At 44.6% G+C, this 27,435-nt stretch overlaps 3 protein-coding genes across 3 annotated transcripts; all 3 read left to right on the top strand.

The window, feature by feature from the left end:
* Positions 1-253: 253 nt before the first annotated feature.
* On the top strand, positions 254-4,123 carry LOC115170591 (uncharacterized). The gene is made up of 2 exons (XM_029726855.1): positions 254-908; positions 3,767-4,123. Exons 1-2 carry the CDS (start codon positions 312-314, stop codon positions 3,944-3,946), a joined length of 777 nt encoding a protein of 258 aa, XP_029582715.1. The 5' UTR covers positions 254-311; the 3' UTR covers positions 3,947-4,123.
* Positions 4,124-9,204: 5,081 nt separating this feature from the next.
* Positions 9,205-13,078, top strand: LOC115170649 (uncharacterized). The gene is made up of 2 exons (XM_029726896.1): positions 9,205-10,538; positions 12,899-13,078. Exons 1-2 carry the CDS (start codon positions 9,456-9,458, stop codon positions 13,076-13,078), a joined length of 1,263 nt encoding a protein of 420 aa, XP_029582756.1. The 5' UTR covers positions 9,205-9,455.
* A 9,542-nt stretch (positions 13,079-22,620) lies between these two features.
* LOC115170590 (uncharacterized) lies at positions 22,621-26,927 on the top strand. The gene is made up of 2 exons (XM_029726854.1): positions 22,621-23,660; positions 26,513-26,927. The coding sequence occupies exons 1-2, from the start codon at positions 23,064-23,066 to the stop codon at positions 26,690-26,692; spliced, it is 777 nt and encodes a 258-aa protein (XP_029582714.1). The 5' UTR covers positions 22,621-23,063; the 3' UTR covers positions 26,693-26,927.
* Positions 26,928-27,435: the final 508 nt, after the last annotated feature.

The following is a 27,435-nucleotide window of genomic DNA, read 5'->3' as shown; positions in this document are numbered from 1 at the left end:
CCAGAATCCCAGTACTGGAGTTGACTGAAGAAAGAAAGGGTGCTCTGCAGCGACTTGCCAGTTTGAAGGCTGTGGAAAGGAAACCACATCCTCCCTCCAGAATCCCAGTACTGCAGAAAAAGAGGTCCATCTGCAATGGGAAGAGTCAAAGACTGCATGTAGCTCCAACATCTCAGCAGTCAGGGAAGGCTACTGTTCCCCCCATCCGGAAGCCACTGCAACCCATCCATACTAAGAGGGATCAAACCTGCGTGGTGAAAGACATCTACCTCCATAGTGCCAAGCCATTGAAGGCAGTCCATGGAGCCAATATGGTCGCCAAGATGCCACTTCCTCCCATTAGAGCCAGAGTCACTGTGCCAAACAATGATGCCAAGAAGAAGCCTTTCCAGCCAGTCAGACCAGAGGGCAGCCCTCGTCCTGCTGCTTCAAAGTACAGAAGGCAGGTTGTGAAGAAACACGTTCAGTTCAAGACTCAGACCCTAACTGTACAGGATCTACCACCATGCCCCGATGAGATGGTATGGGACGTCTTTAACTCAGAGGCTGAGCAGGTGATGGCATATATGAAGGCCAAGCTGATCAGTGTCACCCAAGAATTGAAACTGATTAAGAGTGGGGCCAAGATGGATGCTCAGGCTCTGGAGGAGAAAAACGCAAAAGAACGGTTGAGAAAAAAGGTGGAGAAGTTCATCCAGGAGATTTGCCTAATGAAGGTGGATTCTGACCTATGGGAGATGATAAGAGATAACGAAGAAGAGGAAGAAAGGAATAAAGAGGTGAGGAGAAATGGAGAACAAAGCAGTGTGGCAAGTAAGCCAAAGCAGACAGCCACGAGATACACTGTGATCAAACCAAAGGAAGTCAAGAAGGGTTTGAACATGGAAGAGAAAAAGGAGGACAGACAGGTAAAGTAGCTTGACATTCCAAAGCCATGCTAACTGCTGATCTAGTGTAGTGTTGGTGATCACGTGCGTTTGTATCAGAGGAGGCTGATGGGGGGAGTTATAGGAGGATAGGATCGTTGTAATGGCTGGAATGAAATGAATTGATCGGAATCAAACGTGGTTTCCATGTGATTGATGTGTGTGATACCGTTCCTTTTATTCTATTCCAGCTATTACAATGAGCCCATTACAATGAGCTCCTTCCATCAGCCTCATCTGGTTTGTACATATTGTATATCTTGTCTTTGTTGCCCAGCTGCCCATTATTTGGCCCATCTGATAACATCCATTCATTCAGGTGGTGTTGAAACGTCGATTTGGGATGAGTGCAGCCAACTCCAAGCTGAAGCAGTGTGAGCACTGCGGCCGGTGCTTTGATCCTAGTCGCCTGGAGAAGCACAGCGAGATCTGTGCCACGCTCTCCTCCAAGAGCTCTAGACGGGGGGTCTATGACTCCACCAAGCACCGGCTCAAAGGCACTGAACTGGCTGGCTACGTGAAGCGATCCGTGGTCTGATGCACCAAGGGACCTGAGTCTGTCGCTCTTTTGTATTTTGGAATGAACAGACAGACATACAGTGACTGCTAAACCACCTGCTGCCCAAATTAGGACTTCTACCTTGGAATCTGTGAGGGTTCCAATAAGAGGCAGTACTACTAGGAGGCAGTATTGTATAGAGAAACGTCTAAACCAACAGTGTTCAGCAGTTCCTCAAATCTATAGAAACACCTGTATAAAACACCTCAATAAAATAAAATCCAAATACTCAGCTAAATCATTCTGTCAGATGTGTTACTAGTGCAGGAAAGTAGAATAAATGAAATATTAAGAAACAAGGGAACGTATTTGTCAAATCTGAATATGAAAAGGAGTGATTTTTTGTATGAATTGGAAAAATGAAGAAAGATAAACTAATTAATTTAGTGGTTTAACTTACCAAATTTACACATAACTGAAGTTGGTCAGCTTTTGACAGCTTAATCCTTGGTCTCTCGACATAATCCGTAGCTGATTACAATTATAATTCGATGATGTCTGCTAGACTAGTTGACTGACCTGTAGGGCAGGCAGAATCCCGTGTCTCCCTTCTCCACCTCCTCCTTGAACTGCTGCATACAGTCCAGGAAGGCCACCATGGCATGGTCAAACTTGTTGTCCCAGAAAAAGCGCAGGCCCCCTGTACAGTACAGTGGTAGCCTACACATACAAGAAGAAAGAGAGAGTGGAATGTACCATATACAACATGGCTTATTTACTGGGGTTGGCTTGGGCCAGTCTAATGAGCATTGGAAAATAGTTCACTCTTTTTTTCACAGCTCATTAAAAAATGTTTGTTGTTTGTCTCCATATAGTAGCCAGCGGTTAGTGTGTTCATGTACGTTTTAGTTCGAGACCTTACTTGTCGGTAACAGCCATCACACCTCCTCATCCATGCATCACGGTGGGAACCACACATACGGAGATCATCCGTTCACCTACTCCCCGTCTCACAAAGACACGGCGGTTGGAACCAAATCTCAAATTTGGACTCATCAGACCCAAGGACAGATTTCCACCGGTCTAATGTCCATTGCTCGTGTTTCTTGGCCCAAGCAAGTCTCTTCTTCTTATTGGTGTCCTTTAGTAGTGGTTTCTTTGCAGCAGTTCGACCATGCATTTATTTGGACTGCAATCTGAGGTGCAGTTAACTCTAATGAACTTATCCTGTGCAGCAGAAGTAACTCTTCCTTTCCTGTGGGGATCCTCATGAGAGCCAGTTTCATCATAGCGCTTGATGGATTTTGCGACTGCACTTGAAGAAGCTTTGAATGTTCCGTAATGACTGACTTTCATGTCTAAAAGTAATGATGGACTGTCATTTCTCCTTCCTTATTTGAACTGTTCTTGCCATAATTGTTTATTTTTAACCTTTATTTAACAAGGCAAGTCAGTGAAGGACAAATTGTTATTTACAATGACAGCAAAAAAGGGAGTTAACTGCCTTATTCAGCAGCAGAACAAGAGAGTTTTATCTTGTCAGCTCAGGGATTTGATCCAGCAACCTTTCAATACTAACCCAACACTCTAACCACTAGGCTACCTGCCACCCCACTTGGTCTTTTGTCAAATAGGGCTATCTTCTGTATACCACCACTACCTTGTCACAGCACAACTGATTAGCTCAAACACATTAAGAACGAAAGACATTCCACAAATGAACTTTTAACAAGGCACATATGAACTGGATTTTGAGATTTATTGACTCAGGAGGTTGAATACTTACGTAATCAATAAATTAATCAATCCATCTATCTATACCTTTTGAAGAACTTTATTTATACAAATGTTAGAATTGTTAGAACTTTTACATAAGGCATTCTGTGTGGGTCCATTATTGGCATGTTCATATGTGTAATGTGCCGGTTAAATGAATGTCAAGAGTGTGCAAAGGTTTCATCAAGGCAAAAGGTTGGCTGTTTTGTCAAATCTAAAATATATGTTGATTTGTTTAACACTTTTTGGGTTACTACATGATTCCAAATGTGTTATTTCATAGTTTTGATGTCTTCAACTTTTATTCTACAATGAAATAGTAAAAATAAAGAAAAGCCCTTGAATGAGTAGTGTGTCCAAATTCTTAACTGGTACTGTGTGTGTGTGTGTGTGTGTGTGTGTGTGTGTATCTACCTATCTATCTATCTATCTATTGGGGGATTGGAAATGATGCAGACAATTACACTGATGGAAGCCACAATCTCTATGTAATATTAAAGCTGACCTACCCCCTAAAAAACAAATAAACATCTCATTTCGGTGCCTTTTTCTCTCTCTCCGTCAGGCCTTCATCCGCCGCTACCTGGCCTACCGCAAGGAGGAGCGCATCGACGTGCTGCAGCTGGCCCAAGACCCCTTCCTCATGCCCCCCTTCCGCAAGGCCCTGGCCACCGGACCTGGGCCGTTGGCGTCGGGCTCCACGCCCTCCACCTCCAGCGCATACAACAGCATTGCCTCGAACTGAGGTGCCCAACGCCACATTACTCAAACGCCCTCCCTTCTGCATAGGGGGATGGGGGAAGGAGGATGGAGGGGGTAAAAACAGACTAAAGGATGGAGGAGTAATATCTGAAGTGCCCTCCCTATCCCCACCCCTCCTAAGACTTGAAAGGGCAGTGCCAGTCTATGGCTTGTCTGTAGGACCCAATGGCTGCCCACGTACATGTACACACACACACCCCTGCCACAAAGAAGAGAAAGAACTTGCTTGGCCTGTCCAGTGGGCTGCATCACAGGGTCATAGGAAAACAGACTGTAGTCACAGTGTGTTGGGTGTGTGTGTGCATACCTGTTTTCGGGAAAACCAAACAGCTCTTATCAAATTGTATTTGTCACATATATGTGTTTAGCAGATGTTATTGTGGGTGTAGCGAAATGCTTGTAAGCTAGAAGCATGGCAGCCCTATCTGTCGGCACCATTTTCCTACATATCCATTCCATTTCATGTTTTGAGAGAAATACTTTTTTACAAATTGTTGCTTGAGTTGTATCATATGTTGAACTCTATATATTTCCCAATAATAGAATCAATTGCCCTCCTCCCCTTTTGGATTGGCTCAAATGAAGGGGAGTTTCTATTTTAGATGACCAAAGTTGAAGCCATGCCTGGCTGATACAACACTGTTATGTTTTACCAGGGGCGAAAATCTGATATCAACTTTGGAGGGGACAATTACATGACATTTTCTCAAGAGCAATTCCTGAGGGGGACACCAAAAGGAGTGCTGTAACACATAGCCTACATTGTAATATGGTAAATGTATATTGAGGAACCAAAGAAATAAGGTGTTTGCCGTACACCTAACTACCGGTACCCAAAACTACACAACTAATCACAACAGCAATACCATTGCCTTTAACAAATCTTAGTTCAGTCACCAGTTTAAGTTGAGAGTGGGGTTATCCATGGCATTTTCCAATTATGTTCCTATTTTACAAGTAAAAAAAATGGAGAACCTTTCATAATGTTGCCAAACAAAGACTCAACAAACTTACCTGAGAGTCCCTGTCTCTGCCAGTCTGTCCCTGCATATCTGTCCCCAACTCTGCTGTCTGTGTGCCATCTGTTGCCTGCTCTGCCTAATGACATCATTGTGAAACATTTCCATTAGAATTTCATTTCTTTCTTATGAACATTTTATCAACTAGTCTTTGAGATATTAGGCTACTGGGGTTCTTACTATGCGTTTTGGTGTATTGAAAAATACTCTGATGTCCGTCTTATATTTTTCAACCATTTTTCTACCTGGCTGGCTGGCTGGCTGGCTGGCTGGCTGGCTACACACACAGTGTAGGTTATTTACAGTAGGATATGGGCTTCTATCAATTATCTAAAAGGTAGCTAGCAAATGTGAAATGGATTAAAATGACAAGAGTTGACAGCTGTATGAGTTCACCATTTACACAACATATGCTGCAACCTTTTGTAATTTTAATAGTTTGTTTCATATTGGCTGGCTTCCAACAATAGCTGAATTTGCAAAGCTAGCGAGCACCAATTCAGTTTCAGTGGTGTTTGCTATAATCTTTGCTACCCGGGTTAAATAAAGGTGAAATAAAATAAATAAATAAAAGTTCCCTTGTGACAATTTAGCTTTTGCAACGAGACCATTAAATATATACTGCTCAAAAAAATAAAGGGAACACTTAAACAACACAATGTAACTCCAAGTCAATCACACTTCTGTGAAATCAAACTGTCCACTTAGGAAGCAACACTGATTGACAATAAATTTCACACGCTGTTGTGCAAATGGAATAGACAACAGTTGGAAATTATAGGCAAATAGCAAGACACCCCCAATAAAGGAGTGGTTCGGCAGGTGGTGACCACAGACCACTTCTCAGTTCTTATGCTTCCTGGCTGATGTTTTGGTCACTTTTGAATGCTGGCGGTGCTTTCACTCTAGTGGTAGCATGAGACGGAGTCTACAACCCACACAAGTGGCTCAGGTAGTGCAGCTCATCCAGGATGGCATATCAATGCGAGCTGTGGCAAGAAGGTTTGCTGTGTCTGTCAGCGTAGCGTCCAGAGCATGGAGGCGCTACCAGGAGACAGGCCAGTACATCAGGAGACGTGGAGGAGGCCGTAGGAGGGCAACAACCCAGCAGCAGGACCACTACCTCCGCCTTTGTGCAAGGAGGAGCAGGAGGAGCACTGCCAGAGCCCTGCAAAATGACCTCCAGCAGGTCACAAATGTGCATGTGTCTGCTCAAACGGTCAGAAACAGACTCCATGAGGGTGGTATGAGGGCCCGACGTCCACAGGTGGGGGTTGTGCTTACAGCCCAACACCGTGCAGGACGTTTGGCATTTGCCAGAGAACACCAAGATTGGCAAATTCGCCACTGGCGCCATGTGCTCTTCACAGATGAAGCAGGTTCACACTGAGCACATGTGACAGACGTGACAGAGTCTGGAGACGCCGTGGAGAACGTTCTGCTGCCTGCAACATCCTCCAGCATGACCGGTTTGGCGGTGGGTCAGTCATGGTGTGGGGTGGCATTTCTTTGGGGGGCCGCACAGCCCTCCATGTGCTCGCCAGAGGTAGACTGACTGCCATTAGGTAACGAGATGAGATCCTCAGACCCCTTGTGAGACCATTTGCTGGTGCGGTTGGCCCTAGGTTCCTCCTAATGCAAGACAATGCTAGACCTCATGTGGCTGGAGTTTGTCAGCAGTTCCTGCAAGAGGAAGGCATTGATGCTATGGACTGGCCCGCCCGTTCCCCAGACCTGAATCCAATTGAGCACATCTGGGACATCATGTCTCGCTCCATCCACCAACGCCACGTTGCACCACAGACTGTCCAGGATTTGGTGGACATTTTGACTTGCTTTAAGGACATTACATCAAAGTTGGATCAGCCTGTAGTGTGGTTTTCCACTTTAATTTTGAGTGTGACTCCAAATCCAGACCTCCATGGGTTGATAAATTGGATTTCCATTGATTATTTTTGTGTGATTTTGTTGTCAGCACATTCAACTATGTAAAGAAAAAAGTTTTTAATAAGATTATTTCTTTCATTCAGAACTAGGATGTGTTGTTTAAGTGTTCCCTTTATTTTTTTGAGCAGTGTATTTAAGACAATGGTAGAAGAGAGTGTAGTTCTGTTCAGTTTGGATTTCAGTTTATCGCTAACCTTATCACAGGGACTTTGAAGCACTAACTGACATCATCTGCATGCTGATCTTGGAATAAATTGACGATAGCGAAGATTCCATCTTTGACGACGCCACATAAATGGAATAGGTACTAGCTAGCTTAATAGTTAATATTTGCGCGCTAGCTCTGCATATTCAGCTAGTGTGTGTGCTCGATTGACTGGATTAACCTCACGTCAGTTACGTGCATTGAGTGCCTTTCAGACAGTAGATACGACCTCTCTGTTACCTAGCAAGCTAAGGAACTGGCAGTGGATCAAACCATTGTGAGGCAAAGGGTGGGGGGGTCGCAATCTTTTGAAACTTAAAAACGCGCTATTGAGTGTCTATAATCAGCACAATTGCTTTCATTGTGTATGATTAATATTATTTAAATTACATAGTTATGTTTCAGTGATATATTGGGGGGGACAAATCATATTTTTCCCAGGATGGGGGGGTCGTGTCCCCCCCGGGATTTCCGCCCCTGTGTTTTACACACGTCTAACTGTTAAGTGAAAGAAAGAAGTCATTTTCACTAGGATCATCACTTTGACTGATTTGATCAGATTTAAATATTTTCTTGGATATTGGACTGGGAGTTTGCTTTGTTATTTGGATGGTTGTCCATATTTTTTCATGAGGCTTTCCCACAAAATGGAGAGGGAGAGACTTAATAGAAATGCATATAAACCATTACACCAACTTTGGGTATGACTTTGTGGTTTGTTAGCAAGGAGTTACGTCAAAGATAAATCTCATTCATTGGAAATTGTGCAGTATAACAATCTACATTCCAACATTACTTAAATAATAGCAAAGTTATTTTAGTATATTGTGAAACCTGATTTCACGCTTGAGCATAGGTGTGTTGTTTACCAGAGAAAAGCAGAATAGCCTAACTGGTAATACTCAAATATACACAGCCATACAGAGCTAACTACATGCTACATACAAGGCTAGCAACCCAATGACTGCCTGAAGAGCCAATCTCAAAGTGCCTTCAGGAAGTATTCACGCCACTTGACTTTTTCCACATTTTGTTGTATGGATAAAATTGAGTTTCACTGGCCTACACACAATCCCCCATAATGTGAAAGTGGAATTATGTTTCTAGAGGTTTTTACAAATTAATAAATGTAAAATATTGTGTCAACAAGTTTTCATCCCTTTGTTATGCTCAAGCATGAAGGGACAAGGGAGGTTTTTCCATGCCTCGCAAAGAAGTGCACCTAATGGTAGGTGGGTAAAAAAACGAACGAATAAAGTCAAAAGTCTCAGATAGCTCCCTTCATAACATCTACTAGTCTAGGCGGACATGAATGTGTACAATTTAACAGGTTTTTTCTTGTTCTTTCAAATGGTCAATATGGAAATCAAACAAGGAAACAAGACTTATTGGATTGGAATTCACACCAGTGGTGAATCTCAAAAGTCCTTCCTCCAGTCTTCTCCCCACCCTCTCAAAACATCATAGGGAAGCAAGGAGAGCATTGTAAAATAAGAACTTTTGAGAGTCACACATTGTGACAAAATGGTTGTTTTAGAAGGGTCAAGGGGCACACCCAGGGTGAGTCGTCATCTTCCTCCTCTATCGGTTGTAAAACTGAGACGACACCCACGCCAGGCCACACTTGAGGTTGGTCAACATGAACTTGAGTGCCTTGGTCCACTGCTCCTCTGAGTTGAACTGGGTCTTGATGGAGTAGGAGCCGCCGATGCCTCAATCTTACCCTTCTCGACATCCATCCTGAACCATAACAGAAAAAGTTGTGCTAAAACTCAAACCCCCAAGTGTTTATTTATTGAGGGGTATGAAAGAAACTGGCAACATCTACAACTGCTAACACCCACATTTTTTAAAATCTAAGGCCAGTAAACTAAAACAAAATAATCTGCAGATTTCTCATGCTAGTGACTAGTTGGAGGCAAATGATCATGCACAGACAAAGGATTAAGCTGTCAAAAGCTGACCAACTCCAGTTATTTGTGTAAGTACAATAGAGTACCACAGTATGAGTCATAATACCCATAAAACATAGCGGTCAAACAAGGAAATGGTTCTAACCGTATTTCCACCATTCATTTCTCCCCATAGGGAATTTTAGAAACACTTAAAATAAGGGATTGTTTTAATTATGATGTCACAACTGATCAATAAATTCCAAATGTTCTGTTTGAACATTCCGGTGTCTGATTGTCTTGGATACTAGTGTTCTATTTTCAGCAATCTAGCAAATTCGTCCTGAGATATAGTTAACACAGTAGATCACCATAAAATATCAAAAGTGCTACTTGACGAAAACTTAGTTGCAGAACGAGGTTAGAAGAATGCCACTGTCAATCTCCTTCATGATGAGGAGATTCTTGCGGCCGCTACAGGAAGATAATGCTTTAACAGGGAACCTTGGAGCTGCCAGAAGCAACTGCGTTCAGCCTGCCCTGACATCTCAACCCAAGGCCACTGAGAAGCTTCCAACTTTCAAACAAAACAGTTTAAACACCTCCAGTATCCCAGTACTGGAGTTGACTGAAGAAAGAAAGGGTGCTCTGCAGCGACTTGCCAGTTTGAAGGCTGTGGAAAGGAAACCACATCCTCCCTCCAGAATCCCAGTACTGCAGAAAAAGAGGTCCATCTGCAATGGGAAGAGTCAAAGACTGCATGTAGCTCCAACATCTCAGCAGTCAGGGAAGGCTACTGTTCCTCCCATCCGGAAGCCACTGCAACCCATCCATACTAAGAGGGATCAAACCTGCGTGGTGAAAGACATCTACCTCCATAGTGCCAAGCCATTGAAGGCAGTCCATGGAGCCAATATGGTCGCCAAGATGCCACTTCCTCCCATTAGAGCCAGAGTCACTGTGCCAAACAATGATGCCAAGAAGAAGCCTTTCCAGCCAGTCAGACCAGAGGGCAGCCCTCGTCCTGCTGCTTCAAAGTACAGAAGGCAGGTTGTGAAGAAACACGTTCAGTTCAAGACTCAGACCCTAACTGTACAGGATCTACCGCCATGCCCCGACGAGATGGTATGGGACGTCTTTAACTCAGAGGCTGAGCAGGTGATGGCATATATGAAGGCCAAGCTGATCAGTGTCACCCAAGAATTGAAACTGATTAAAAGTGGGGCCAAGATGGATGCTCAGGCTCTGGAGGAGAAAAACGCTAAAGAACGGTTGAGAAAAAAGGTGGAGAAGTTCATCCAGGAGATTTGCCTAATGAAGGTGGATTCTGACCTATGGGAGATGATAAGAGATAACGAAGAAGAGGAAGAAAGGAATAAAGAGGTGAGGAGAAATGGAGAACAAAGCAGTGTGGCAAGTAAGCCAAAGCAGACAGCCACGAGATACACTGTGATCAAACCAAAGGAAGTCAAGAAGGGTTTGAACATGGAAGAGAAAAAGGAGGACAGACAGGTAAAGTGGCTTGACATTCCAAAGCCATGCTAACTGCTGATCTAGTGTAGTGTTGGTGATCACGTGCGTTTGTATCAGAGGAGGCTGATGGGGGGAGTTATAGGAGGATAGGATCGTTGTAATGGCTGGAATGAAATGAATTGATCGGAATCAAACGTGGTTTCCATGTGATTGATGTGTGTGATACCGTTCCTTTTATTCTATTCCAGCTATTACAATGAGCCCATTACAATGAGCTCCTTCCATCAGCCTCATCTGGTTTGTACATATTGTATATCTTGTCTTTGTTGCCCAGCTGCCCATTATTTGGCCCATCTGATAACATCCATTCATTCAGGTGGTGTTGAAACGTCGATGTGGGATGAGTGCAGCCAACTCCAAGCTGAAGCAGTGTGAGCACTGCGGCCGGTGCTTTGATCCTAGTCGCCTGGAGAAGCACAGCGAGATCTGTGCCAAGCTCTCCTCCAAGAGCTCTAGACGGGGGGTCTATGACTCCACCAAGCACCGGCTCAAAGGCACTGAACTGGCTGGCTACGTGAAGCGATCCGTGGTCTGATGCACCAAGGGACCTGAGTCTGTTGCTCTTTTGTATTTTGGAATGAACAGACAGACATACAGTGACTGCTAAACCACCTGCTGCCCAAATTAGGACTTCTACCTTGGAATCTGTGAGGGTTCCAATAAGAGGCAGTACTACTAGGAGGCAGTATTGTATACAGAAACGTCTAAACCAACAGTGTTCAGCAGTTCCTCAAATCTACAGAAACACCTGTATAAAACACCTCAATAAAATAAAATCCAAATACTCAGCTAAATCATTCTGTCAGATGTGTTACTAGTGCAGGAAAGTAGAATAAATGAAATATTAAGAAACAAGGGAACATATTTGTCAAATCTGAATATGAAAAGGAGTGATTTTTTGTATGAATTGGAAAAATGAAGAAAGATAAACTAATTAATTTAGTGGTTTAACTTACCAAATTTACACATAACTGAAGTTGGTCAGCTTTTGACAGCTTAATCCTTGGTCTCTCGACATAATCCGTAGCTGATTACAATTATAATTCGATGATGTCTGCTAGACTAGTTGACTGACCTGTAGGGCAGGCAGAATCCCGTGTCTCCCTTCTCCACCTCCTCCTTGAACTGCTGCACACAGTCCAGGAAGGCCACCATGGCATGGTCAAACATGTTGTCCCAGAAAAAGCGCAGGCCCCCTGTACAGTACAGTGGTAGCCTACACATACAAGAAGAAAGAGAGAGTGGAATGTACCATATACAACATGGCTTATTTACTGGGGTTGGCTTGGGCCAGTCTAATGAGCATTGGAAAATAGTTCACTCTTTTTTTCACAGCTCATTAACAAATGTTTGTTGTTTGTCTCCATATAGTAGCCAGCGGTAAGTGTGTTCATGTACGTTTTAGTTCGAGACCTCACTTGTCGGTAACAGCCATCACACCTCCTCATCCATGCTTCACGGTGGGAACCACACATGCGGAGATCATCCGTTCACCTACTCCGCGTCTCACAAAGACACGGAGGTTGGAACCAAATCTCAAATTTGAACTCATCAGACCCAAGGACAGATTTCCACCTGTCTAATGTCCATTGCTCGTGTTTCTTGGCCCAAGCAAGTCTCTTCTTCTTATTGGTGTCCTTTAGTAGTGGTTTCTTTGCAGCAATTTGACAATGAAGTCCTAATTCACGCAGTCTCCTCTGAACAGTTGATGTTAAGACGCGTCTGTTACTTGAACTCTGTGAAGCATTTATTTGGGCTACAATCTGAGGTGCCACCCCACTTGGTCTTTTGTCAAATAGGACTGTCTTCTGTATACCACCACTACCTTGTCACAGCACAACTGATTGGCTCAAACACATAAAGAAGGAAAGACATTCCACAAATGAACTTTTAACAAGGCACACCTGTTAATTAAATGCATTCCCGTTGAATACCTCATGAAGCCGGTTAAATGAATGTCAAGAGTGTGCAAAGGTTTCATCTAGGCAAAAGGTTGGCTGTTTTGTCAAATCTAAAATATATGTTGATTTGTTTAACACTTTTTGGGTTACTACATGATTCCAAATGTCTTATTTCATAGTTTTGATGTCTTCACTATTATTCTACAATGAAATAGTAAAAATAAAGAAAAGCCCTTGAATGAGTAGTGTGTCCAAATTCTTAACTGGTACTGTGTGTGTGTGTGTGTCTACCTATCTATCTATCTATTGGGGGATTGGAAATGATGCAGACAATTAAATTGATGGAAGCCACAATCTCTATGTAATATTAAAGCTGACCTACCCCCTAAAAAACAAATAAACATCTCATTTCGGTGCCTTTTTCTCTCTCTCTGTCAGGCCTTCATCCGCCGCTACCTGGCCTACCGCAAGGAGGAGCGCATCGACGTGCTGCAGCTGGCCCAAGACCCCTTCCTCATGCCCCCCTTCCGCAAGGCCCTGGCCACCGAACATGGGACGTTGGCGTCGGGCTCCATGCCCTCCACCTCCAGCGCATACAACAGCAGTGCCTCAAACTGAGGTGCCCAACGCCACCCCAAAGGGCCCCTTTGGGGGCCACATTACTCAAACGCCCTCCCTTCTGGATAGGGGGATGGGGGAAGGAGGATGGAGGGGGTAAAAACAGACTAAAGGATGGAGGAGTAATATCTGAAGTGCCCTCCCTATCCCCACCCCTCCTAAGACATGAAGGGGCAGTGCCAGTCTATGGCTTGTCTGTAGGACCCAATGGCTGCCCACGTACATGTACACACACACACCCCTGCCACAAAGAAGAGAAAGAACTTGCTTGGCCTGTCCAGTGGGCTGCATCACAGGGTCATAGGAAAACAGACTGAAGTCACAGTGTGTTGGGTGTGTGTGTGCATACCTGTTTTCGGGAAAACCAAACAGCTCTTACTTATCAAATTGTATTTGTCACATATATGTGTTTAGCAGATGTTATTGTGGGTGTAGCGAAATGCTTGTAAGCTAGAAGCATGGCAGCCCTATCTGTCGGCACCATTTTCCTACATATCTATTCCATTTCATGTTTTGAGAGAAATACTTTTTTACAAATTCTTGCTTGAGTTGTATCATAAGTTGAACTCTATATATTTACCAATAATAGAATCAATTGCCCTCCCCCCTTTTGGATTGGCTCAAATGAAGGGGAGTTTCTATTTTAGATGACCAAAGTTGAAGCCATGCCTGGCTGATACAACACTGTTATGTTTTACCAGGGGCGAAAATCTGATATCAACTTTGGAGGGGACAATTACATGACATTTTCTCAAGAGCAATTCCTGAGGGGGACACCAAAAGGAGTGCTGTAACACATAGCCTACATTGTAATATGGTAAATGTATATTGAGGAACCAAAGAAATAAGGTGTTTGCCGTACACCTAACTACCGGTACCCAAAACTACACAACTAATCACAACAGCAATACCATTGCCTTTAACAAATCTTAGTTCAGTCACCAGTTTAAGTTGAGAGTGGGGTTATCCATGGCATTTTCCAATTATGTTCCTATTTTACAAGTAAAAAAAATGGAGAACCTTTCATAATGTTGCCAACCTGAGAGTCCCTGTCTCTGCCAGTCTGTCCCTGCATATCTGTCCCCAACTCTGCTGTCTGTGTGCCATCTGTTGCCTGCTCTGCCTAATGACATCATTGTGAAACATTTCCATTAGAATTTCATTTCTTTCTTATGAACATTTTATCTACTAGTCTTTGAGATATTAGGCTACTAGGGTTCTTACTATGCGTTTTGGTGTATTGAAAAATACTCTGATGTCCGTCTTTTATTTTTCAACCATTTTTCTACCTGGCTGGCTGGCTGGCTGGCTGGCTACACACACAGTGTAGGTTATTTACAGTAGGATATGGGCTTCTATCATCTTCAATCATTCTATTTGGGCTTCGATCTAAAAGGTAGCTAGCAAATGTGAAACGGATTAAAATGACAAGAGTTGACAGCTGTATGAGTTCACCATTTACACAACATATGCTGCAACCTTTTGTCATTTTAATAGTTTGTTTCATATTGGCTGGCTTCCAACAATAGCTGAATTTGCAAAGCTAGCGAGCACCAATTCAGTTTCAGTGGTGTTTGCTATAATCTTTGCTACCCGGGTTAAATAAAGGTGAAATAAAATAAATAAATAAAAGTTCCCTTGTGACAATTTAGCTTTTGCAACGAGACCATTAAATATATACTGCTCAAAAAAATAAAGGGAACACTTAAACAACACAATGTAACTCCAAGTCAATCACACTTCTGTGAAATCAAACTGTCCACTTAGGAAGCAACACTGATTGACAATAAATTTCACATGCTGTTGTACAAATGGAATAGACAACAGTTGGAAATTATAGGTAATTAGCAAGACACCCCCAATAAAGGAGTGGTTCGGCAGGTGGTGACCACAGACCACTTCTCAGTTGTTATGCTTCCTGGCTGATGTTTTGGTCACTTTTGAATGCTGGCGGTGCTTTCACTCTAGTGGTAGCATGAGACGGAGTCTACAACCCACACAAGTGGCTCAGGTAGTGCAGCTCATCCAGGATGGCATATCAATGCGAGCTGTGGCAAGAAGGTTTGCTGTGTCTGTCAGCGTAGCGTCCAGAGCGTGGAGGCGCTACCAGGAGACAGGCCAGTACATCAGGAGACGTGGAGGAGGCCGTAGGAGGGCAACAACCCAGCAGCAGGACCGCTACCTCCGCCTTTGTGCAAGGAGGAGCAGGAGGAGCACTGCCAGCCCTGCAAAATGACCTCCAGCAGGCCACAAATGTGCATGTGTCTGCTCAAACGGTCAGAAACAGACTCCATGAGGGTGGTATGAGGGACCGACGTCCACAGGTGGGGGTTGTGCTTACAGCCCAAAACCGTGCAGGACGTTTGGCATTTGCCAGAGAACGCCAAGATTGGCAAATTCGCCACTGGCGCCATGTGCTCTTCACAGATGAAGCAGGTTCACACTGAGCACATGTGACAGACGTGACAGAGTCTGGAGACGCCGTGGAGAACGTTCTGCTGCCTGCAACATCCTCCAGCATGACCGGTTTGGCGGTGGGTCAGTCATGGTGTGGGGTGGCATTTCTTTGGGGGGCCGCACAGCCCTCCATGTGCTCGCCAGAGGTAGCCTGACTGCCATTAGGTAACGAGATGAGATCCTCAGACCCCTTGTGAGACCATTTGCTGGTGCGGTTGGCCCTAGGTTCCTCCTAATGCAAGACAATGCTAGACCTCATGTGGCTGGAGTGTGTCAGCAGTTCCTGCAAGAGGAAGGCATTGATGCTATGGACTGGCCCGCCCGTTCCCCAGACCTGAATCCAATTGAGCACATCTGGGACATCATGTCTCGCTCCATCCACCAACGCCACGTTGCACCACAGACTGTCCAGGAGTTGGTGGATGCTTTAGTCCAGTTCTGGGAGGAGATCCCTCAGGAGACCATCCGCCACCTCATCAGGAGCATGCCCAGGCGTTGTAGGGAGGTCATTCAGGCACGTGGAGGCCACACACACTACTGAGCCTCATTTTGACTTGTTTTAAGGACATTACATCAAAGTTGGATCAGCCTGTAGTGTGGTTTTCCACTTTAATTTTGAGTGTGACTCCAAATCCAGACCTCCATGGGTTGATAAATTAGATTTCCATTGATTATTTTTGTGTGATTTTGTTGTCAGCACATTCAACTATGTAAAGAAAAAAGTTTTTAATAAGATTATTTCTTTCATTCAGATCTAGGATGTGTTGTTTAAGTGTTCCCTTAATTTTTTTGAGCAGTGTATTTAAGACAATGGTAGAAGAGAGTGTAGTTCTGTTCAGTTTGGATTTCAGTTTATCGCTAACCTTATCACAGGGACTTTGAAGCACTAACTTACATCATCTGCATGCTGATCTTGGAATAAATTGACGATAGCAAAGATTCCATCTTTGACGACGCCACATAAATGGAATAGGTACTAGCTAGCTTAATAGTTAATATTTGCGCGCTAGCTCTGCATATTCAGCTAGTGTGTGTGCTCGATTGACTGGATTAACCTCACGTCAGTTACGTGCATTGAGTGCCTTTCAGACAGTAGATACGACCTCTCTGTTACCTAGCAAGCTAAGGAACTGGCAGTGGATCAAACCATTGTGAGGCAAAGGGTGGGGGGGTCGCAATCTTTTGAAACTTAAAAACGCGCTATTGAGTGTCTATAATCAGCACAATTGCTTTCATTGTGTATGATTAATATTATTTAAATTACATAGTTATGTTTCAGTGATATATTGGGGGGGACAAATCATATTTTTCCCAGGATGGGGGGGTCGTGTCCCCCCCGGGATTTCCGCCCCTGTGTTTTACACACGTCTAACTGTTAAGTGAAAGAAAGAAGTCATTTTCACTAGGATCATCACTTTGACTGATTTGATCAGATTTAAATATTTTCTTGGATATTGGACTGGGAGTTTGCTTTGTTATTTGGATGTGTCACGCCCTGACCAGGTGAACTCTGCTATTTTGGTCAGGGTGTGGCATTTCTATGCTTTATTTTCTATGTTTTGGTTATAGCCTTTGTGTTTTATTTCTATGTTGGGCTCGGGGTGATTTCCCAATCAGACAGCTGTCGCTTGTGAAGTCTGATTGGGAATCACATTTAAGTTCCTTTTCCCCCACGATGTTTGTGGGTTGTTGTCTCCTTATTTGAGCACGTAACGTATTGGCAGTTTTTCCTTGATTTTGTGTACATGTTTAATTCTAGTGTGTTAAATAAACATGTATTCGCTCCCAGCTGCGTTTTGGTCCGCTTCCTCGTCTCCCGACGACAAACGTTACAGAACAACCCACCGAACCAGGACCAAGCAGCGGGAGGAAAAGGAGCGCGAGAGATGGGCTCGCGAGGGGAAGGAGTTCTGGACCTGGGAGGAGATCATGTCGGGGAGAGGACCCTGGCGGACGGACTCCCAGGTCGAGGAGGAAAAGCCAGCCGGTAGACGGAGTCGCAGGCGGCGGTCGAGGAGGCCCGGAAAACAGCCCCAAGAAAATTTTTGGGGGGGGCTAATGGGGTGGTCCGGAAGGGCAGAGGAAGAGCCCAGACCACTGCTCTCGTGGGGGATGACGGCGGAGGAAGAGAAGGAGATGAGGCGTTTGATTGAGGACCTGCAGAGGGAAGATCTGGAGGAGGAGCCATGGTATGCTGAGTTGCGCGCTGTGTCGCCAGTGCGCCCGCACAGCCCGGTGCGTCCGGTGGACATGCCCAGCACATGCCGTGCTAGGATGGGCATCCAGCCAGGACGAGTGGCTAAACCGGCTCCACGCTTCAGGTCACCAGTGCGTGTTCACAGTCCTGTCTGGCCCGTTCCTGTTCCCCGCACCAAGCCCACGGTGCGTGTCCCCAGTCCTGTCCGGCCCGTCCCTGCTCCCCGCACCAAGCCATGGTATGCAGAGTTGCGCGCTGTGTCGCCAGTGCGCCCGCACAGCCCAGTGCGTCCGGTGGACATGCCCAGCACATGCCGTGCTAGGATGGGCATCCAGCCAGGACGAGTGGCTAAACCGGCTCCACGCTTCAGGTCACCAGTACGTGTTCACAGTCCTGTCTGGCCCGTCCCTGCTCCCCGCACCAGGTTAGTGGTGCGTGTCCCCAGTCCTGTCCGGCCCGTCCCTGCTCCCCGCACCAGGTTAGTGGTGCGTGTCCCCAGTCCTGTCCGGCCCGTCCCTGCTCCCCGCACCAGGTTAGTGGTGCGTGTCCCCAGTCCTGTCCGGCCCGTCCCTGCTCCCCGCATCAAGTCAGTGGTGCGTGTCCCCAGTCCGGTCCGGCCCGTCCCTGCTCCCCGCACCAAGTCAGTGGTGCGTGTCCCCAGTCCGGTCCGGCCCGTCCCTGCTCCCCGCACCAGGTTAGTGGTGCGTGTCCCCAGTCCTGTCCGGCCCGTCCCTGCTCCCCGCACCAGGTTAGTGGTGCGTGTCCCCAGTCCTGTCCGGCCCATCCCTGTTCCCCGCACCAAGCCCACGGTGCGTGTCCACAGTCCTGTCCGGCCCGTCCCTGTTCCCCGCACCAAGCCCACGGTGCGTGTCCACAGTCCGGCACGGCCCATGTCTGGTCCACCGGTGCCCAATCATGTTCCGGTCGACGGCTCCGCTCCGGAGCCTGAGCATGCCGCTCCACAGTGGTCCAGTCCGGGCCAGAGGGGTAGGGCTAGGGTGGAGGCAGGGGGAGAAACACGCCCGGGGCCAGAGCCTCCACCGAGGGTGAGGCGCCCACCCGGGTCCCCCCCCTAATAGACTTTAGTTTGGTGCGCCGGGAGTACGCACCGTTGGAGGGGGGGTACTGTCACGCCCTGACCAGGTGAACTCTGCTATTTTGGTCAGGGTGTGGCATTTCTATGCTTTATTTTCTATGTTTTGGTTATAGCCTTTCTTTGTGTTTTATTTCTATGTTGGGCTCGGGGGTGATTTCCCAATCAGACAGCTGTCGCTTGTGAAGTCTGATTGGGAATCACATTTAAGTTCCTTTTCCCCCACGATGTTTGTGGGTTGTTGTCTCCTTATTTGAGCACGTAACGTATTGGCAGTTCTTACTTGAGTTTGTGTACATGTTTAATTCTAGTGTGTTAAATAAACATGTATTCGCTCCCAGCTGCGTTTTGGTCCGCTTCCTCGTCTCCCGACGACAAACGTTACAGGATGGTTGTCCATATTTTTTCATGAGGCTTTCCCACAAAATGGAGAGGGAGAGACTTAATAGAAATGCATATAAACCATTACACCAACTTTGGGTATGACTTTGTGGTTTGTTAGCAAGGAGTTACGTCAAAGATAAATCTCATTCATTGGAAATTGTGCAGTATAACAATCTACATTCCAACATTACTTAAATAATAGCAAAGTTATTTTAGTATATTGTGAAACCTGATTTCACGCTTGAGCATAGGTGTGTTGTTTACCAGAGAAAAGCAGAATAGCCTAACTGGTAATACTCAAATATACACAGCCATACAGAGCTAACTACGTGCTACGTACAAGGCTAGCAACCCAATGACTGCCTGAAGAGCCAATCTCAAAGTGCCTTCAGGAAGTATTCACGCCACTTGACTTTTTCCACATTTTGTTGAATGGATTAAATTGGGTTTCACTGGCCTACACACAGTCCCCCATAATGTGAAAGTGGAATTATGTTTCTAGAGGTTTTTACAAACGAATAAATTAAAAGTATTGTGTCAGTAAGTTTTCAATCCCTTTGTTAATCGCAAGCATGAAGGGACCAGGGAGGTTTTTCCATGCCTTGCAAAGAAGTGCACCTATTGGTAGGTAGGTAAAAAAAACTAACAGACATTGAATATCCCATTGAGCATGGTGAAGTTGATAATTACACTTTGGATGGTCTATCAATATACCCAGTCAGTACAAAGATATAGGCGTCCTTCCTAACTCAGTTGCCGGAGAGGAAGGAAACCGCTCAGGGATTTCACCGAGGCCAATGGTGACTTTAAAACAGTTTAACGGAAATGATAGAAAACTGAAGATGGATCAACTACTGTACATCATAGTTACTCCACAATACTAACCTAAATGACATAGTGAAAAGGAAGTTTGTAAAGAATAAAAATATTCTAAAACATGCATCCTGTTTGCAATAAGGTACAAGTAATACTGCAACATTTGTGGCAATGACATTGACTTCATGTCCTGAATACAAAGCGTTATATTTGGAGCAAATCCAACAGCAAATAACTGAGGACCACTCTTCAAATTTTCAAGCATGGTGATGGCTACATGCCTGTCATCGTCAAGGATATTTATGATGAAAATAAACTGAATAGCGCTAAGCACAGGCAAAATCCTAGAGGAAAACCTGGTTCAGTCTGCTTTACAGACACTGGGAGATATTTAACTTTTAGCAGGACAATAACCTAAAATACAAGGGCAAATATACACTGGAGTTGCTTACCAAGACGACATTGAATGTTACAGAGCGCCCTAGTTAGTTTTGACTTAAATCGGCTTGAAATTCTATGGCAAGACTTAAATGGCTTTGTAGCAATGATCAACAACCAACTTGACAGAGCTTGAAGACTAACATGCAATCCTGGTGTGAAAAGCATTTAGAGACTTACCCAGAAAGACTCTCAGCTGTAATCGCTGCAAAAGGTGATTTTAACATGTATTGACTCAGGAGGTTGAATACTTACGTAATCAATAAATCAATCAATCCATCTATCTATACATTTTGAATAACTTTTTTTATACAAATGTTATAATTGGAAATATCCTTTTACATAAGGCGTTCTGTGTGGGTCCATTATTGGCATGTTCATATGTGTAATGAACTTGAAAAACCAAATCATACAGTGATATGGACATTAAATACTGCCACAAGCCTCCTTGTCTACATTTAAATCTACACCAAGAAGTCACTTGTAGTAAAAGGATTGCCTTGTTGAATTTGCCAATGAACAAAAGCACAGCATAATCCCGATGCCAAAGCTTTCGGTAGACACTTGGTGCGCCCTGCGAGTGGGGAGACAGAACAGACAAGGCAAACATTCTAATGCTGTTCCAATGCATGGTGAAATTAAACCATCTTTATCTTGTCAGCACAGTAAAAGAAAAACTATTAAAACATAATAAATGTACATTTCTACATAAATGTATACATTTATACGTACATCTGTGGCTAGAGTGGAGTTTAACCACAAAGACACAAACCACTTGAAGAAAAATAGGCAGATTTGTGACTCGCCAGTTTTGCTTCTGGAGCAAAGTAAGAAGCATGTGATACATAAGAACCCATTCCAGTGCTGCATCTCAGTAGTTCCACGTGTCCTTCTCTCCTTCCCTTCATGTGTACTGATCTTTAAGAACTGAACAAGTCAATTGCAAACAACAGCTTTCACCTATCCAGTGTCATAAGATATGTGCATATGAAGGAAAAGACACAACCAGAAGCCACTTAGCTACCATTAGGACACAATCCTGGAATGTGCTCCAAAAGTCTCAGATAGCTCCCTTCATAACACCTACGAGTCTAGGCGCACTTGAATGTATACAATTTACCAGGTTTTATCTTGTCCTTTCAAATGGTCAATATGGAAATCAAACAAGGAAACAAGACTTATTGGATTGGAACTCACACCAGTGGTGAATCTCAAAAGTCCTTCCTCCAGTCTTCTCCCCACCCCCTCAAAACATCATAGGGAAGCAAGGAGAGCATTGTAGAAGAAGAACTTTTGAGAGTCACACATTGTGACAAAATGGTGGTTTTAGAAGGGTCAAGGGGCACACCCAGGGTGAGTCGTCATCTTCTTCCTCTATCGGTTGTAAAACTGAGACGACACCCACGCCAGGCCACACTTGAGGTTGGTCAACATGAACTTGAGTGCCTTGGTCCACTGCTCCTCTGAGTTGAACTGGGTCTTGATGGAGTAGGAGCCGCCGATGCCTCAATCTTACCCTTCTCGACATCCATCCTGAACCATAACAGAAAAAGGTGCGCTAAAACTCAAACCCCAAAGTGTTTATTTCTTGAGGGGTATGAAAGAAACTGGCAACATCTACAACTGCTAACACCCACATTTTTTTAAATCTAAGGCCAGTAAACTAAAACGAAATAATCTGCAGATTTCTCATGCTAGTGACTAGTTGGAGGCAAATGATAATGCACAGACAAAGGATTAAGCTGTCAAAAGCTGACCAACTCCAGTTATTTGTGTAAGTACAATAGAGTACCACAGTATGAGTCATAATACCCATAAAACATAGCGGTCAAACAAGGAAAGGGTTCTAACCGTATTTCCACCATTCATTTCTCCCCATAGGGAATTTTAGAAACACTTAAAATAAGGGATTGTTTTAATTATGATGTCACAACTGATCAATAAATTCCAAATGTTCTGTTTGAACATTCCGGTGTCTGATTGTCTTGGATACTAGTGTTCTATTTTCAGCAATCTAGCAACATCCTCCTGAGATATAGTTAACACAGTAGATCACCATAAAATATCGAAAGTGCTACTTGACGAAAACTTAGTTGCAGAACGACGTTAGAAGAATGCCACTGTCAATCTCCTTGATGATGAGGAGATTCTTGCGGCCGCTACAGGAAGATAATGCTTTAACAGGGAACCTTGGAGCTGCCAGAAGCAACTGCGTTCAGCCTGCCCTGACATCTCAACCCAAGGCCACTGAGAAGCTTCCAACTTTCAAACAAAACAGTTTAAACACCTCCAGAATCCCAGTACTGGAGTTGACTGAAGAAAGAAAGGGTGCTCTGCAGCGACTTGCCAGTTTGAAGGCTGTGGAAAGGAAACCACATCCTCCCTCCAGAATCCCAGTACTGCAGAAAAAGAGGTCCATCTGCAATGGGAAGAGTCAAAGACTGCATGTAGCTCCAACATCTCAGCAGTCAGGGAAGGCTACTGTTCCTCCCATCCGGAAGCCACTGCAACCCATCCATACTAAGAGGGATCAAACCTGCGTGGTGAAAGACATCTACCTCCATAGTGCCAAGCCATTGAAGGCAGTCCATGGAGCCAATATGGTCGCCAAGATGCCACTTCCTCCCATTAGAGCCAGAGTCACTGTGCCAAACAATGATGCCAAGAAGAAGCCTTTCCAGCCAGTCAGACCAGAGGGCAGCCCTCGTCCTGCTGCTTCAAAGTACAGAAGGCAGGTTGTGAAGAAACACGTTCAGTTCAAGACTCAGACCCTAACTGTACAGGATCTACCACCATGCCCCGATGAGATGGTATGGGACGTCTTTAACTCAGAGGCTGAGCAGGTGATGGCATATATGAAGGCCAAGCTGATCAGTGTCACCCAAGAATTGAAACTGATTAAGAGTGGGGCCAAGATGGATGTTCAGACTCTGGAGGAGAAAAACGCTAAAGAACGGTTGAGAAAAAAGGTGGAGAAGTTCATCCAGGAGATTTGCCTAATGAAGGTGGATTCTGACCTATGGGAGATGATAAGAGATAACGAAGAAGAGGAAGAAAGGAATAAAGAGGTGAGGAGAAATGGAGAACAAAGCAGTGTGGCAAGTAAGCCAAAGCAGACAGCCACGAGATACACTGTGATCAAACCAAAGGAAGTCAAGAAGGGTTTGAACATGGAAGAGAAAAAGGAGGACAGACAGGTAAAGTAGCGTGACATTCCAAAGCCATGCTAACTGCTGATCTAGTGTAGTGTTGGTGATCACGTGCGTTTGTATCAGAGGAGGCTGATGGGGGGAGTTATAGGAGGATAGGATCGTTGTAATGGCTGGAATGAAATGAATTGATCGGAATCAAACGTGGTTTCCATGTGATTGATGTGTGTGATACCGTTCCTTTTATTCTATTCCAGCTATTACAATGAGCCCATTACAATGAGCTCCTTCCATCAGCCTCATCTGGTTTGTACATATTGTATATCTTGTCTTTGTTGCCCAGCTGCCCATTATTTGGCCCATCTGATAACATCCATTCATTCAGGTGGTGTTGAAACGTCGATGTGGGATGAGTGCAGCCAACTCCAAGCTGAAGCAGTGTGAGCACTGCGGCCGGTGCTTTGATCCTAGTCGCCTGGAGAAGCACAGCGAGATCTGTGCCAAGCTCTCCTCCAAGAGCTCTAGACGGGGGGTCTATGACTCCACCAAGCACCGGCTCAAAGGCACTGAACTGGCTGGCTACGTGAAGCGATCCGTGGTCTGATGCACCAAGGGACCTGAGTCTGTTGCTCTTTTGTATTTTGGAATGAACAGACAGACATACAGTGACTGCTAAACCACCTGCTGCCCAAATTAGGACTTCTACCTTGGAATCTGTGAGGGTTCCAATAAGAGGCAGTACTACTAGGAGGCAGTATTGTATACAGAAACGTCTAAACCAACAGTGTTCAGCAGTTCCTCAAATCTACAGAAACACCTGTATAAAACACCTCAATAAAATAAAATCCAAATACTCAGCTAAATCATTCTGTCAGATGTGTTACTAGTGCAGGAAAGTAGAATAAATGAAATATTAAGAAACAAGGGAACATATTTGTCAAATCTGAATATGAAAAGGAGTGATTTTTTGTATGAATTGGAAAAATGAAGAAAGATAAACTAATTAATTTAGTGGTTTAACTTACCAAATTTACACATAACTGAAGTTGGTCAGCTTTTGACAGCTTAATCCTTGGTCTCTCGACATAATCCGTAGCTGATTACAATTATAATTAGATGATGTCTGCTAGACTAGTTGACTGACCTGTAGGGCAGGGAGATACCCGTGTCTCCCTTCTCCACCTCCTCCTTGAACTGCTGCACACAGTCCAGGAAGGCCACCATGGCATGGTCAAACATGTTGTCCCAGAAAAAGCGCAGGCCCCCTGTACAGTACAGTGGTAGCCTACACATACAAGAAGAAAGAGAGAGTGGAATGTACCATATACAACATGGCTTATTTACTGGGGTTGGCTTGGGCCAGTCTAATGAGCATTGGAAAATAGTTCACTCTTTTTTTCACAGCTCATTAAAAAATGTTTGTTGTTTGTCTCCATATAGTAGCCAGCGGTTAGTGTGTTCATGTACGTTTTAGTTCGAGACCTTACTTGTCGGTAACAGCCATCACACCTCCTCATCCATGCATCACGGTGGGAACCACACATGCGGAGATCATCCGTTCACCTACTCCGCGTCTCACAAAGACACGGCGGTTGGAACCAAATCTCAAATTTGGACTCATCAGACCCAAGGACAGATTTCCACCGGTCTAATGTCCATTGCTCGTGTTTCTTGGCCCAAGCAAGTCTCTTCTTCTTATTGGTGTCCTTTAGTAGTGGTTTCTTTGCAGCAGTTCGACCATGAAGTCCTGATTCACGCAGTCTCCTCTGAACAGTTGATGTTAAGACGCATCTGTTACTTGAACTCTGTGAAGCATTTATTTGGACTGCAATCTGAGGTGCAGTTAACTCTAATGAACTTCTCCTGTGCAGCAGAAGTAACTCTTCCTTTCCTGTGGGGATCCTCATGAGAGCCAGTTTCATCATAGCGCTTGATGGATTTTGCGACTGCACTTGAAGAAACTTTGAATGTTCCGTAATGACTGACTTTCATGTCTAAAAGTAATGATGGACTGTCATTTCTCCTTCCTTATTTGAACTGTTCTTGCCATAATTGTTTATTTTTAACCTTTATTTAACAAGGCAAGTCAGTTAAGGACAAATTGTTATTTACAATGACAGCCAAACAGGGAGTTAACTGCCTTATTCAGCTGCAGAACGAGATATTTTTATCTTGTCAGCTCAGGGATTTGATCCAGAAACCTTTCAATACTAGCCCAACACTCTAACCACTAGGCTACCTGCCATCCCACTTGGTCTTTTGTCAAATAGGGCTGTCTTCTGTATACCACCACTACCTTGTCACAGCACAGCTGATTAGCTCAAACACATTAAGAACGAAAGACATTCCACAAATGAACTTTTAACAAGGCACACCTGTTAATTAAATACATTCCAGGTGAATACCTCATGAAGCTGGTTAAATGAATGTCAAGAGTGTGCAAAGATGTCATCAAGGCAAAAGCTTGGCTGTTTTGTCGAATCTAAAATATATGTTGATTTGTTTAACACTTTTTGGGTTACTACATGATTCCAAATGTGTTATTCCATAGTTTTGATGTCTTCACTATTATTCTACAATGAAAATAGTAAAAATAAAGTAAAGCCCTTGAATGAGTAGTGTGTCCAAATTCTTAACTGGTACTGTGTGTGTGTGTGTGTGTGTGTGTGTGTGTGTGTGTGTGTGTGTGTGTGTGTGTGTGTGTGTGTGTGTGTGTGTGTGTGTGTGTGTGTGTGTGTGTATCTACCTATCTATCTATCTATCTATCTATTGGGGGATTGGAAATGATGCAGACAATTACATTGATGGAAGCCACAATCTCTATGTATATTAAAGCTGATCTACCCCCTAAAAAACAAATAAACATCTCACTTCGGTGCCTTTTTCTCTCTCTCCGTCAGGCCTTCATCCGCCGCTACCTGGCCTACCGCAAGGAGGAGCGCATCGACGTGCTGCAGCTGGCCCAAGACCCCTTCCTCATGCCCCCCTTCCGCAAGGCCCTGGCCACCGGACCTGGGCCGTTGGCGTTGGGCTCCACGCCCTCCACCTCCAGCGCATACAACAGCAGTGCCTCGAACTGAGGTGCCCAACGCCACATTACTCAAATGCCCTCCCTTCTGGATAGGGGGATGGGGGAAGGAGGATGGAGGGGGAAAAAACAGACTAAAGGATGGAGGAGTAATAACTGAAGTGCCCTCCCTATCCCCACCCCTCCTAAGACATGAAGGGGCAGTGCCAGTCTATGGCTTGTCTGTAGGACCCAATGGCTGCCCACGTACATGTACACACACACACCCCTGCCACAAAGAAGAGAAAGAACTTGATTGGCCTGTCCAGTGGGCTGCATCACAGGGTCATAGGAAAACAGACTGAAGTCACAGTGTGTTGGGTGTGTGTGTGCATACCTGTTTTCGGGAAAACCAAACAGCTCTTATCAAATTGTATTTGTCACATATATGTGTTTAGCAGATGTTATTGCGGGTGTAGCGAAATGCTTGTAAGCTAGAAGCATGGCAGCCCTATCTGTCGGCACCATTTTCATACATATCCATTCCATTTGATGTTTTGAGAGAAATACTTTTTTGTAAATTGTTGCTTGAGTTGTATCATAAGTTAAACTCTATATATTTCCCAATAATAGAATCAATTGCCCCCCCCCCCACACACTTTTTGAACGGCTCAAATGATGGGGGAGTTTCTATTTTAGATGACCGAAGTTGAAGGCATGCCTGGCTGATACAACACTGTTACGTTTTACACACGTCTAACTGTCAATTGAAAGAAAGAAGTACTTTTCACTAGGATCATCACTTTTGACAGATTT

The sequence above is a fragment of the Salmo trutta genome, chromosome 32 (assembly GCF_901001165.1).
Source record: "Salmo trutta chromosome 32, fSalTru1.1, whole genome shotgun sequence".
NCBI lineage: Eukaryota > Metazoa > Chordata > Actinopteri > Salmoniformes > Salmonidae > Salmo > Salmo trutta.
Note: the sequence above shows the minus strand (reverse complement) of the source record. Positions and strands in the feature narration are given on the sequence as shown.